At 38.5% G+C, this 13,345-nt stretch overlaps 1 protein-coding gene across 2 annotated transcripts; it reads right to left on the minus strand.

Annotated features, from left to right (window-relative positions):
- Positions 1-1,682: 1,682 nt before the first annotated feature.
- Positions 1,683-11,734, minus strand: LOC149039835 (sodium- and chloride-dependent taurine transporter-like). Of its 2 annotated transcripts, none has more exons than XM_089183253.1 (13): positions 11,485-11,734; positions 9,974-10,105; positions 8,559-8,853; positions 7,400-7,532; positions 6,952-7,086; positions 6,523-6,626; positions 5,707-5,831; positions 5,137-5,249; positions 4,863-5,000; positions 3,682-3,784; positions 3,323-3,423; positions 2,950-3,117; positions 1,683-2,071 (listed from the first exon to the last, which is right to left on the minus strand). In XM_089183253.1, exons 1-13 carry the CDS (start codon positions 11,612-11,614, stop codon positions 1,964-1,966), a joined length of 1,785 nt encoding a protein of 594 aa, XP_089039379.1. In that variant the 5' UTR covers positions 11,615-11,734; the 3' UTR covers positions 1,683-1,963. The 2 variants fall into 2 exon arrangements, with proteins under 2 accessions (XP_089039379.1, XP_089039380.1); XM_089183254.1 differs by having other exon boundaries at positions 9,974-10,971; positions 11,485-11,667.
- Positions 11,735-13,345: the final 1,611 nt, after the last annotated feature.

Consider the following 13,345-nt stretch of genomic DNA (forward strand, 5'->3'; position numbering starts at 1 on the left):
AGCTCAAACCTGAAGTAGCTGTAGTCATGTAAAAGTAACGTTTAACTCTTCTGATTATCGGAGAACAAGAGCAAGGAGTGGTCGTATCTAAGAACAAGTGACAATTGTGCACCAAACAAACACTAGTTGCTAAAGGAATTTACTTTAAAACTTTAACAAGAAAAGTTTTACACTCATCTAAAATAGGTAATAAAACATGTGCCTAATAATTGGTTTCCGCTCACGAACAAATGATATTTACATGATCAAGTTAAACGAGCCGTATCATAATTATGGACTTTGGCATCTAAGCCATTTCTTTCTTATCTAAAAACACTCTGCTTATACTTTATGTTGTTTATTTATCTCTCTCGATTAGGATTATCGTGTAAAATAGCGCTTCGTGAGTAGCCGTCATTTGTAACTTTCTCATTGTAACTTTGTCATGTTTTAATTGCCGTGTTATCGTGCAGGTATCTGATACACAAACTGTGCCTTTTAGAACCAAAGAGGTTAAAAAAAACCTTTGAAAAACAACTCTGACCTGAAGTGCAACACAGGAGAGATGCTAAGCGTGACGAAATTTGACGGTCTTTCAAGTCAACAACAGCGGGCCGTTTTTTCTTGAGAGTGAACTAAAACATTTTACGTCATAAATCGAGAACAAAGCTGTTACAGAACCCCAAGAACTAGAGCAAACTATGTCAGTGGTTTTTTTTAACAGCGAATGTTGATTCGTTCCCTTATCTCCGCTTAATCCAACAATAGAGAAATTTGCATATGTCTTTGGTAATCAGTCAGCTGTGCGAGGTTTTAAGATTGCAATAGACCTCTATGTCAAAGTTCTATTGATACATGAATTGCACTGGAACGTGAAAATTGCGATTATTTATTATTATTCTCTTTTGAAGGGAAAGTATAACGAAATTAGAAGGAACGCACAGCAGAGAGAATGCATGGTCATTCCCAACGAAAGGGATACAACTTTGAACAGAACGCAGCTCCTCTCGTTTTCAAGCTGAAAAATAAACAATCAAGTGATCGGCCAAAATTAGCACGGAAATAAAGAAGTACTACGAAGAAAGATTTATAATGGCAGGAATAGAGCTGAGAACAGAAAAAATGTCTTTAAATATGGAATGCTTTTCGAGTTTGTTTGGATACCTGTAGGTAAGATTAATTACCAAGCCTTTGATCTGAACTTTCAGCATACACATCCCTAAATCTTCAAAACTTTTCTGAAACGATCCGGATGCCTTGTAGTGATCTTAGCTCTCCAGTTCCCTGACCTAATATACCTCTACGCTTTAGAAAGCATTTCGCATTAGGGTTTAGCATTAAACACAATCCCAATACTTGATTCGACTATTTCCAATACTTAAGGATCAAAATTTTAGTAGTTATCTTGGTATTATTCATCCGATGTCATTTTTCATTTGATATTAATAAAAAGACAGCCCTTTATTCGTTTCAGTAAAAATGTACGGATGCCATTGGTCCTTAACAGCCAACGTTCTCGGCCAGAAACTAGACGCCTGATTTTTTCTGAGAATTATGCTCCGCCTGGCAGAATTGCAATGAAAATTACAAATGTAGGTGTTGATGGAGGGTAGCTTTCTTTTCAGAAAAAAGGGGGAAAGGATATTTAAATGGCGATGATAATGATGACACTAGTATTAGTAACAAAGGAATTCTACACTGTCTTTCAATTTTGAAATTTAATGACAATATTCATATCATTATATTCATGTAAGTAATGGAAGTAATAAAGGTAACATGAAAAATATTCCGTTAACACCATTATTGTTTGAACAAATTAAAACGAATATTTGATACAATTGAGGATTTGTAAGTAAATATATTCCAAAAGGATGACCGTTGCCTGACGGCTCCTGCAATGATTAAAATAAACAGGTACAGGGTTTGTGAAAAGTCCCAATAAACACATTATAGCTGAGGAAAACCAAATCATACGTATATGCCCTCAAAGCGATGCCGTGGTTTGGAGTTTGTAAGACGCCTGAGAGAAATCGTGCCTTTTGGCCTCTGGTGACTGATTCTTTAGACTGGGCGTGGTCAGGGTATCCCAACGCTGTTGACGAAAATGAATGAAATGCATGAATAAGTTAGATGATGTAAGAGATCATGAAAAGAAATGATCCTCGCAGAAGTGTTGGAGTTTTAGCCATTGCAGGATAAGCCTACAAAGATTCAGGCTCCGAAGGGACCCGTCTCTCCCAGATTATTGTTGGTCACCACTATGTACCAACTGAGCAAGGAAGCCATTGGTTGGGAGTAACGCAAATTCTATAGGATTCTTATTTTCCGTGAGGAGAAGTCGATGTAAAGATTTTTGTCATCACTCGCGACTATGTGTACGTATAGCGAGTAAAATTATTAGAAGACTCGTCATGTCATCGAAATACTTGGATCTCAACCGGTAAGTCAAGACTACGTCTGTCGGAACGTACAGTTGATCATAAAAACTGCTGATTAATTCTGGGTTAAGGAGAGCTGGAGACACAAGTGTCTTGTCAATGAATACAGTAACTGGCCAGAGCCGGAATGCTGACCGGTGTGGACTCTGCAACAAAGCCTGAGCCCTGACCTCAGCAACTTTCAAGTATAACCGGTCGAACTATTGCGAGACGAGCACATTACTCTCCAATGCAACCGTTAAGGTTCCTCCAATATATGCAAGACATATTCACAATGCCTTGCTTACATTGGAGATAAAATATACAGACGCATAATGTTATGATTGTACTAGGTGTGTACAAAGGAAAATGAGGAATCTTAGTTTGAATTGAAACCTTTTCATCTAAAACTCATGAAAATCAACTGCCGACGTTTCAATCACTAGTTTTTCATTCGCGCATCGTATTTGAGGTTAGAACATTTTTTTCTCAAACATGGTATCAGTAACACTTTCTCCCCTTAAAGGTTAGTGAATACTAATGTGGTAGTTACTTCTCTTAGAGAGCCTGGTGTTGTGGCCAACTTGTATATCATCACAATTGGAATGCACACGATTGAAGACAAAGCCATGATCCAGCCTATGGTTTCTCCCCAGTCAGGATACTTGTAACCGTTGTATTCTAGAGGCGAGTACGTCACTAGACTGAAAATGAAGACACCCTGTGGACAAAAGAGATGATATCCTTAAGGTGACTCATTCTGGCCAAGGCTCAAGCCAGACTCTCTTTACCCAGATGCCATTGTGTTAAACGTAAAGGCAAATTAACATTTATCTAATAAAGTCACTGCCTTTCCCCCTCTCTGTTACGTCTCTTAATGAAACTGAGAACAATTCTGAGACTGATAAATAAATATTTTGTCTTACCAAACAGAAAATAGGTGTGAATATCATCCAGCACCACCTGAGCCACGGGTTAATACGAAATCCAATCATATTCTCCATATCGTCATAGAAACGTTCACCACCTATCGGAAAACCAATGAAATTGGGTCGGTTCATACAAGATACTGAGACAATGGGAAACACGCACGTGATCAAAGGAAACGTCGACTGTGGAATCGCACTGCCTCCTAATTTATCGTAACGTTCATTGGAAGTTAAAACTCCTTTAGACGGTTGGTCAAAGCATATTCAAAACGTTTTAATAAAGACCACTTTAGTCAATTCAGGCGTATAAACAGAACCTCCGTCCCCACTCCTGGTTGCAACTATTATCTTCTTACCGTAGATCCAACCAATGGCAATACTTTGGAACAAGGCGATCCACAAAAGAGCAGAGCCACTGGCCGAGTAATTGTCAAATAGTTGAAAGACGTACATCCCACCCTGAGAAATAAAGAAAAACATCAACATTTAATGAAAATCGTGGGCTGCAATTCCACAAAGGTATGAAGAGAAGTGAATTAGACATTATAATCTATCATATGATCAAGCTCCCTAACGCTTTCTCCGTTGCTCGTCTATTGAAAATGTAAAACCAGAGCTTATATCTATTTTTGCCGATTGCGGTTGTCGTGTCATGGTTAAAAAATCGCACTTTTCTTTGTTTCATGTTGGAGACATATGCTCAATATTTCTTAATTGTATGTAACTGTATAAAAATACATATCCCTTTAAAACTAGCGGAAATGTGGTCGTAAAACATATTCCATTCCTGCAGAAAAATACCTCGTAAGTTAGCGCTTTTACAGAAAAAATCATTTACTTTTACGTTCTATGATCTTTTATTATTTTGTTTTTTTGGCAAATTATCAATCTCATGAAAGAAATTTAAATGAATTAAAACTCTGTGGAGGCTTTTGATCGGGGCTTCATTAATCAGGAATTTGATATAAAAAGTAGAGTTACTTTCCGAAGAGCTTGTTGAGGCCCTCACTAAGGACCTTAAGTAGTCAGGACGGGAAAGCAGAGGAAGACGTGAATTAAGAAAACTTATTCTTATTTGTGATGAGAATTTCACGAATGACTGGACGTGTTTACCATCACTTACGTTGCCACCCAAACTTACACTTAACGCATGTGAGCATGGTTGAGTTAAAAATGGAAACATAAATGATCTGCCGTCAGAGTTTGTCACGCAAATTTTGATAATTTCGCGGTGTTGTTTTGCCTCTTTGTTGCTGTCGTCGTGGTTTGCTTAAGCGAGAGTTTCTTCGCCTGCTAGAGGCTTTCAGAAACGAAAACCAGCAAGAAGTGTGCACCGAGTGTAGGTCTCGTTATTAGTGCCACTCAGATCCCCGGCACCAATCCCAGAAATAAACCTCCCGTCGACTCGACCTTAATCTTTTTGCAGGAGGAGAAAAAAGCGTCCTGCAGGGCTAATAATAAGGACATGCTTGTAATCTAGTTCCACGAGGTTATAACACAAGATCTCTACGTTTTTCTTTTATGCTTTTGAAGGTACCTTAGTAACCATGGACAGACCAATGAGAAACCAGATACAGCACATAAATGCGATGAACATCTCTTTACGATAACCACGCCTTAAGTGTCTGGGGAACAGGTCCACAATGGCTGTTACAAATCCCTCAATGCCTACAAACTTGGAATAAGACAAACAGTAGAGGTCATTATCATAATATGCGCCTTTGTGTTTTCTGCAATGTCAATGCACATACTTGTAAAACACACAAGATATCCAGAATAAAGTTTGATAAACTGCAAATTCGCTCTAATACCTCGCTGTCGAGTCCCAGCAAGAAGACCATAAAGAAAAACAGAACCGACCATAGAGGGGCCAAAGGCATCTGAGCAACGGCCTCTGGATAAGCGATGAATGCAAGTCCTGGACCTAGCGAGGAGGCGATGTGATGAGTTAGAGACCAGAAACAATTTTTTTTCATGGGGGGGGGGGGGGGGGGTTTGAGGATTTGGGAGGGGATCTCATGGTTTTTAGAGGAAAAGGAGGGGATCAGTCGCCACCAACAGAGTATGGACAAGGGCCTTAAGAGGATTTGATTGCTGATGAACTGCCAATGAGGGGGCATGATATGTATATTACAGAGCCCGGGAAATCAGGTAGATTTTATCGCGAAATAAACAATATGTTCTGAATGAGGCTACAACTAAGATCTTCTCAACAAAGTTTGAGAAGATACAACTTAATGAACTAATAAACATATGCGAGAGTGGTGCGAGTTTTCTGGACTAATTACATAGGGATGGAAGGTAAATTTAATACAATCTCGAGTTGGTTTAAACAATCGTTTGAAAATTGCTCTACCCAGGCTTTACCCGTCTTTTCTTACCCCCTTTTGCCACGTCCTTCACTTCAACACCTTGCTTCTGAGCCATGAAGCCAAGAACCGAGAATATCACAAAACCGCCGTAGAAACTTGTTCCACTGTTTACACAAGCGAATATTATGCTGTCCCTGTGCGAGAAATGGCATTAATTGTTAAGTTAAAATGTTTGACACAAATTTTTGCTAAATAACAAGACATCCAAGCTTGCACTTCCGCTTTTTATTAATTCAGAATTTGTTTAGAGCAGTTTTCAATTGAGGGCCGAAAACCAAAACCCAAGTGATCACAGAAACCAATCAGAACAAGGGTCGAATCATCATGAACGAATGGGAACTCAAAATAAAATCAGGCGCCCTGCGTAAAGCGCGGAAAAAAGGAATTAACCAAGTTGAGATTGGCTTTAGTTTTGCATTTTATTGATCAAGGTGGTGGCGAGAGTTTTCAGACCAATTACGGGGCAAAGTTAAGAAGACTTATGCAAAGCAATCTAAGACCAGCTGAAAACCGCGCTATCGTTAAATACTTAGTAATTGCGTTTTAAATAGATACAGGTGTTCGACCCCTTTGACTCTTTCATCATAAAATTCTACTAATGGCGTCACTGTATTCTTAAATTGGATTCTCCAAGGCAGCATCGAGTTTTTAAAACGTGATTAAATTTGCGGATTGAAAGCCCAATTTGGCTAAATGTAATCTCATACAAACAAGGCCATAATATCTCAGCAAGAACTGTGGAAAGGTTATCGAAACGTCACCAAGTAGACAAGAGGCGACACTCTCACGCAAAGAGATCAAGCAAATGTTCTTGTGTTTTCTAACCTGTAACAGTTGTGATGGAATCTGTTGTAACTTCCGAGGGCAATCAACGTTCCAAGTCCAATAGAATATGAAAAAAACACTTGCGTTCCAGCATCAAGCCATACCTTCGAGTTTGAAGAAAAACTAAGAGTAAATAATTGACCAAGTGTAAACTTTAATTTAAAGGTAGGTCTCAATGGGGTAATAGCTTTCACGGCTAACAGTTAAAATTTTGGCTCATTAATAGCTAACAGTCAATCTTTTTCCCGTTGCGATTAAAAAAAAATTGTCACGGTTAACATTTTTTACGAATAACGGTCTAAAATTGTCAATTTTTTTACGCCTAACCCATTGAGACCCTCTTAAAGCTTGGAGTTCATGAATAATTAATAAAAATATATTTTTTGAATTGGTTCATTCAATTTTTACAATTTCTTCACCATTTCTCACCTGACCATCAGCCAGTCGAGTAAAATTTGGAGTGAGGTAAAACTTGATCCCTTCAGCAGCACCAGGTAAAGTGACGGCTCGAACGAGCAAAATCGTCAAAAGTACATAAGGAAATGTAGCAGTGAAGTAGACAACCTGTGAAATATATCATTTCTGTAATAATGGAGTTTCCAATCAGAGTTTTAGCTTTTAGTGAAGGATAATAAAAATTCAGTTCTCGAGGAAGCTCTTGTGGGAGTTTCATCGGTAAAAGGAGATTGTAAGAACGTCAATTAGAACCAAAAAGTTAGATACGTTTCCTATAATGGAAATTTTCTCAGAGAAGTGAATAGAATTTAAAAGTCCCTTAAACTCGGAAGAAAACGTCACTCAACAATATAATTCTCTCCGTGTTGGGCGACCTAAGAGAGCAAGAAATTTAAAAATGTTAAAATTACAGCTCCCTCACCTTTCCTGTGGATTTGACACCTTTGAAAACACAGAGGTAACAGATTATCCAAGCCAACAAGAGACACAAAGCTACTTCCCAGTTCACTATGCCGGGTTCATCCAAAGCAGTGCTCAGCTTTAAAACTCTATGTCTGGAGAGAGAGGTAAGTAGTGTAGTTGGTAATCATTGCGGGGCTCGGTTGACTCATGAACCCGCCTACTGGATATATTTGTTCAATTGTTCAAATTGATGATGCTCTGCATAAAAATAATAATAGTTATCTTCCCTGTCTAAATGAATGACCGACCGACCAACTGACTGACCAACTGACCCACCGGCCGACTGACTGACTGACTGACTGGCCAACTGACTAACTAACCTCCTGACCAACAGACCGACTGAACAACTGACCAACTGGCTGACCGACTAACCAACTGACTGACCGACTAACCAACTGATCAACAGACCGACTGAACAACTGACCAACTGGCTGACCGACTAACCAACTGACTGACCGACTAACCAACTGATCAACAGACCGACTGAACAACTGACCAACTAGCTGACTTACCGACTGACTGCCTGACAAACCAACCGACTGATCAACTGACCAACAGACCAAATGAACAACTGACAAACTAGCTGACTGACCGACTGACTGCCTCACTGACCAGCTGACTGACCGGCTGACTGGCTGGATGACTGGCTGACTGGCCATCTGACCGACTGACCAACAGACCAACTGAACAAGTGACCGACTAGCTGACCAACCGACTAACCGCCTGACCGACTGACTAACTAACCAACTAACCGACCGACTGACTGACTAACAAACTAATTGACTGACCCGCTGATTTACTAAATGAATGACAGACCGACTGACCAACTGGCCGATTTACCGACTGATCGACTAGTTTCGAGTGCAAGGTACTCTTGTTCCCTGCAATAAATAAACTTAAAATATCGGGACGCTGCCCATAACTTTTTACATATAATGCATACTTTTTTCTAAACATTTATTAAAGTGCTTATAAGGAAAATTTGTTTAACAATAGAGTTTCTTTAGTTGGTGATTATTTTTTAAAAATTTTCGTGACCTAACTGTTTGAGTCAGGGGTAATAAGTCACTCTTAGAGGTCAAAGAGTTAATATTAAACTACCTTACAGCGTCACTCACTCAAAATACTCCTCGCTCGCAGACACTTTAGCTGCCTTTGCCACAGCAGTTGGTACTGTTGACATGTTCGACATGTTCGCCATTACGGTTGGTATGACTGTGGTATTGGCTATACTGGAGCCTTTTTCAGATGTGACATAGTCAACACAATTCGGTGTGTTCCAATCATTGCCACAGCGAGACCAAGGAAGCTCGGATTGGAAAGATGCGAACATGTAAAACAGAGCCCAGCCAAGTATGACGATGTAATATATGTTTAAAAACTGAACGATGATGACACTTGCCCATCCGATACCTACAATGGAATCAAAATTCAAATGTTTATAATATATATATATATAAGCTCAGTTATGCACGCATTCTGATTGATTCTCACTTATGATCTATTGGAGGACAGACGTATAGATGACGTCACCATTAAAACTTTTTCCGTATATTTTAATTCTTTATTATATAAAACAAATAGATTCCAAGTTGCATACTGTGCCTCGTGCGCCACTTCTTTGTTCTTACCACATTTTGACGTCATCTGTGATCTATTACTTAACAGACACACGGCAACTTGGAATCTATTTTTTAAATATATTCACTGTAAGTTGTTGTCCGTAATAAACCCGGTATCGCAGCGGTCATGGGTTCAAATTCCGTACAGGCCTGAATTTCGTTACTGCCAAGATCGTTTTCATATTCATATCTTACAAGTCTCTCATGAAAGCATCATCTCACCGACAAAAAGCAGCAAAGGTAAAAGAAAATGCCTGATCGTAAGTATATCTTTCCTCCCTTACATTCTCGCTTTCTGTTAAACTGAATGGAAGACCTAGTGCGAGCAAACGGCGGAAAACTGTCCAGGCTCGGTTTAATGTAGGACAACAGAAAAATATGAACTGACGATATTCTCTTGAGTACAACTTGAAAATCGTTAATCAAGGTAATCGTCTAACTTAGTGCTGGCAAGATGTCGGCAATCAAGAACACGATAAAAGGTATTTAAAATGTTACATCAACCAATCTTACTTCTGTTCCCTCGAATTGCTATTGATGTGACCTATTTTCACGTTATTTAATGGTCAGGTATCAGTAATACTTCGCTTCTTTAAACATTTATGGTAAATGGGGCCTGATGCTCGTAACGTTAGAATCTCTTTACCTTAAAATCTCTCTACGGTGGCCATTTTTCATCATAAACTCAGCTTATAGGACCAAATTATATCGGGATATCTCCCCCCCCCCAAACTTACCGACACAGCACCACAGTTTCCTTTAGAAACTTACAGTCTTTTTTCATTATCTTTAACAGAGTTACGAGAAAAATTATAATCATGATTTCTTGATAATCGTTTGCCACATCCAATGGGACAAAAATCAACAATAGAACTGAACTATTACATACATTTTAACTGATTAAAACAAACCTTGAAAAAGTGGACATATAAGCCATGCTGTAATTCCACCTTGACTTGCAAACTGTCCCAGACAGACTTCCAGGATGAGAACAGGTACACCAGCAAAAACGAGGCAAATTAGGTACGGGATCAGAAAACATCCTACATGAGGTACCCGGTAACACATGCAAACAAAACAGAATTTGGATAATGAATCAAGAACGAATTACAACTCAGTGGAAAACACATCAGCCGGAGGCTTCCGTCGTCAAGTGCACCTCTTAACGAAAACCTGTTCATTGCGTTTGAATCAGCAAATAATGTTCAATTGTAAATAAAAACTTGCTGTCCATAATTCTCAAATAATGTACATTGGTCTGCTTCGTTGTCGACGCAATTTTTGATCATAAACCGACGATAAATCACTCGAGGTAAAGACCATCAAAACAAAAGGAAAATTAAATATATTCAGAAAGAGCTGGAAAAATTACATCTTAACTCTTTCAAAATGGAAGCAGTGTAGAATGGTCTAGGGTGGTTTCCGTTAAAATATGCATATCTGTATTTTTCCATGCATGCAAAAGCATTTAGATTTTTGTCTCTGACAACGAAAAGAAAAGTTTTCAAGCTTATAGAAAGAAGGAGATTGATAATGTACTAAAATACTGGCCCTCAGAAGTTTCAAAGACGTCACTGTTTTGCATAAGTACTAGTTGTATTGTGGTCTTTAAAGATTCTTAAACGATTGTTCGATCGCTCCTAACGCTATACTTTAGTCATGGAAATATGTTAGTTGCTCTCAGCAAGAGAATAATGAAACAGTTTTTCAAATTCAGTGTCAGGTACATCATTAGGTGTCTACACAAAGTTCTCAAATGTAATTGAATAAAGTTTGCAGCCGAGTGTTGAGGCACGAGGCATTGACCTGAGTGACGTACGGATAAAGGTTCGTTAATTTAAAGTGGTGAATGGAGCCGCTCAAAACAAGTTTGACCGATGGGATTAGTCGCTTTCTCATTTGGTCTCAGCTAGAAAGAAAGAAAAAATTTTCAGATTCATTGTTAAGCACATCACGAGGCCACTAGATAAAATTTTCAAATCTAATAAAACAAAGTTTATAGCCGATTCCTTGTGAGACACGTGGATGGCCTTGACGTCAGTGACGCTCGGACGGAAGCATCTCAGTATAATTTGGTGAATGGATGTCAAAACAAGGTTGACCAAAGATATATTTTACGAACTGTAATTTTTTTTTCAAGCTGGCTAAGCTGCAGAATACCCTGCCACTCATTTACATGTCATTGAATAAGAATACCGTTTGTTGTGTTATGCCTCAATCTTAGAAGCCTCCCGACACACATAAATGAGGTGGACCGAAGTGGCAGGGTGTTCGAATTCTGCAGTTGCTCCTTCACGCTTTATTCGAACATACTCAAATGGAAACGAATGAAGTTTCGCCAGATTATCAAAAGCACCAGCACTTACATAATATAAGTAAATTTACAGTAATCATCATCAACCGTCACGCCATCTACACTCACCTCCACCATTTTTATAGCAAAGGTACGGGAAGCGCCAAATGTTTCCCAGTCCAACAGAGAACCCTACGAGCGCAAGAACAAAGTCGATCGTCTTGCCCCAAGTTTCCCGCTTATTGACTTTATTATCCATTGATAACGGGCAGTGGTTCAACTCAACTGTGTGCCTTTGAAAAACTATTTCATATTGAGTGCGTACGCTTCACGGGCAGTGGTTCAACAGTGGTTCAATAGATTTCCATCTTATTTCCATATTCATAAATCATGAATGAAAAATGTCCGTAAGAATTGGAAATGAGGTTTTCTATTTTAACTATTTTCTTTTTGGTAGGTCCACCTATCAAGTGCTTGTGAGAGCTGATTACGTGTATGAATTTATTTTAGCCTTGAGAAGCAAAAAAATTTACGATTAACACGTTTGTTGTGCTTTTCGAGAAGTTTTCCCTTTGTTGAATATGATAAATTTTTGTTGTCTAGTTTGAATAATATTAAACAATATTCAAACGACAAATATTAGTAAGCTCGACCCTGAAGTAGCTGTAGTCATGCAAACGTAACATTTAGCTCTTCTGATTATCGTAGAACAAGAACAAGGAGTGGTCGTATCCAAGAACAAGTGACAGTAGTGCCCCAAACAAATACTAGTTGCTAAAGGAATTTACCTTAAAAACTTTAAGAAGAAAAGGCTTACACTCATTTAACAGGTAATATAACATGTGTCTAACAATTGTTTTCCACTAACGGACAAATGATACTCACATGATCAAGTTAAACGAGCCGTATCATAAGTATGGACTTTAGCATCTAGGCTATTATTTTCTTATCTAAAAATACTCGCCGCTTGCTTTATATTGTTTATTTGTCTCTCTCGATAAGGATTGTCATGTAAAATAGCGCTTGGTGAGTAGCCGTCATCTGTAACTTTCCCACTGTGACTTTGTCATGATACACAAACTATGCCTTTTAGAACCTAAAAGGTTAAAAAAAAAAAACTTTGAAAAACAACTTTGATCTAAAGTGCAACACAGGCGAGATGTTAAGCGTGACGAAATTTGACGGTCTTGCAAGTCAACAACAGTGCGAGGAAAAAGTAAAGCAACAGCGGGCAATTTTTCTCGAGAATGAACTTAAACATTTTACGTCATAAATCGAAAACAAAGCTGGTACAAACTAAAGAACAAAAGCAAACTATCTTAGTGGTTCTTTTAACAGCTAAATTAATTCAATCACCTGAATTCGAACGTTACCTCGAACTTAGGAACCCATTTCCTTTGTTATGAATTTTTCGTTTATTTGATTTCAGCAACACTTCTTGACATATTTAATTAGTTGAAATATTTCTTCTGAAGTACGTCTTAAATGTTCTTTCGTCCCTCTCGCCTTTATAATGATGCCAATTACCAATGTGTCTATGCCATGTTTCTATAAATACTGATATTACTGTGTTAATTTTTCTATAAAGACCAATGTTTTAATAAACGCCCATTTTTCTATGAAGATGTTTCTATGCCGATGTTTCTATACCAGCGTGTCTATACCATTTAGCAGACCATCATCGAGAGGAGCAGGGGAGGATGTAGGTGTCACAAAATTTGCAAATGGGAGTGTAGCCCGAAATCCCTGACAAATCGAATTGCCGAGTGTCTTTCGTATCACTAACGTAGTCTTGTGCTAGTTCTCAATAGTCACCAAAAGGCAAATACTTAATAGAGTCGACTACTGAACAGTGTACTCGAATTATAATGGAAATTAATTCAACTGCAGCTAACGTTTTTTATCATTAGAAGGCTTAAAAGTTAGTACGTTCTTCGAAGTCCTCTAAAGCAATTTTCAAAACCATCTCTCTCCTTTCAATAAGTAAGAC

The sequence above is a fragment of the Pocillopora damicornis genome, chromosome 9 (genome assembly GCF_964200805.1).
Source record: "Pocillopora damicornis chromosome 9, jaPocDami1.2, whole genome shotgun sequence".
Lineage (NCBI taxonomy): Eukaryota > Metazoa > Cnidaria > Anthozoa > Scleractinia > Pocilloporidae > Pocillopora > Pocillopora damicornis.

Coding starts and splice junctions, on each gene's coding strand:
- LOC149039835 (XM_089183253.1), bottom strand. CDS start 11,614: ATGGATAATAAAGTCAATAAGCGGGAAACTTGGGGCAAGACGATCGAC. Junction 7,533..8,558: donor GCGAGCGAGGAGTATTTTGA/GTGAGTGACGCT, acceptor CTCTCTCTCCAG/ACATAGAGTTTTAAAGCTGA. Junction 5,832..6,522: donor TTCCATCACAACTGTTACAG/GTTAGAAAACAC, acceptor TTTCTCGCACAG/GGACAGCATAATATTCGCTT.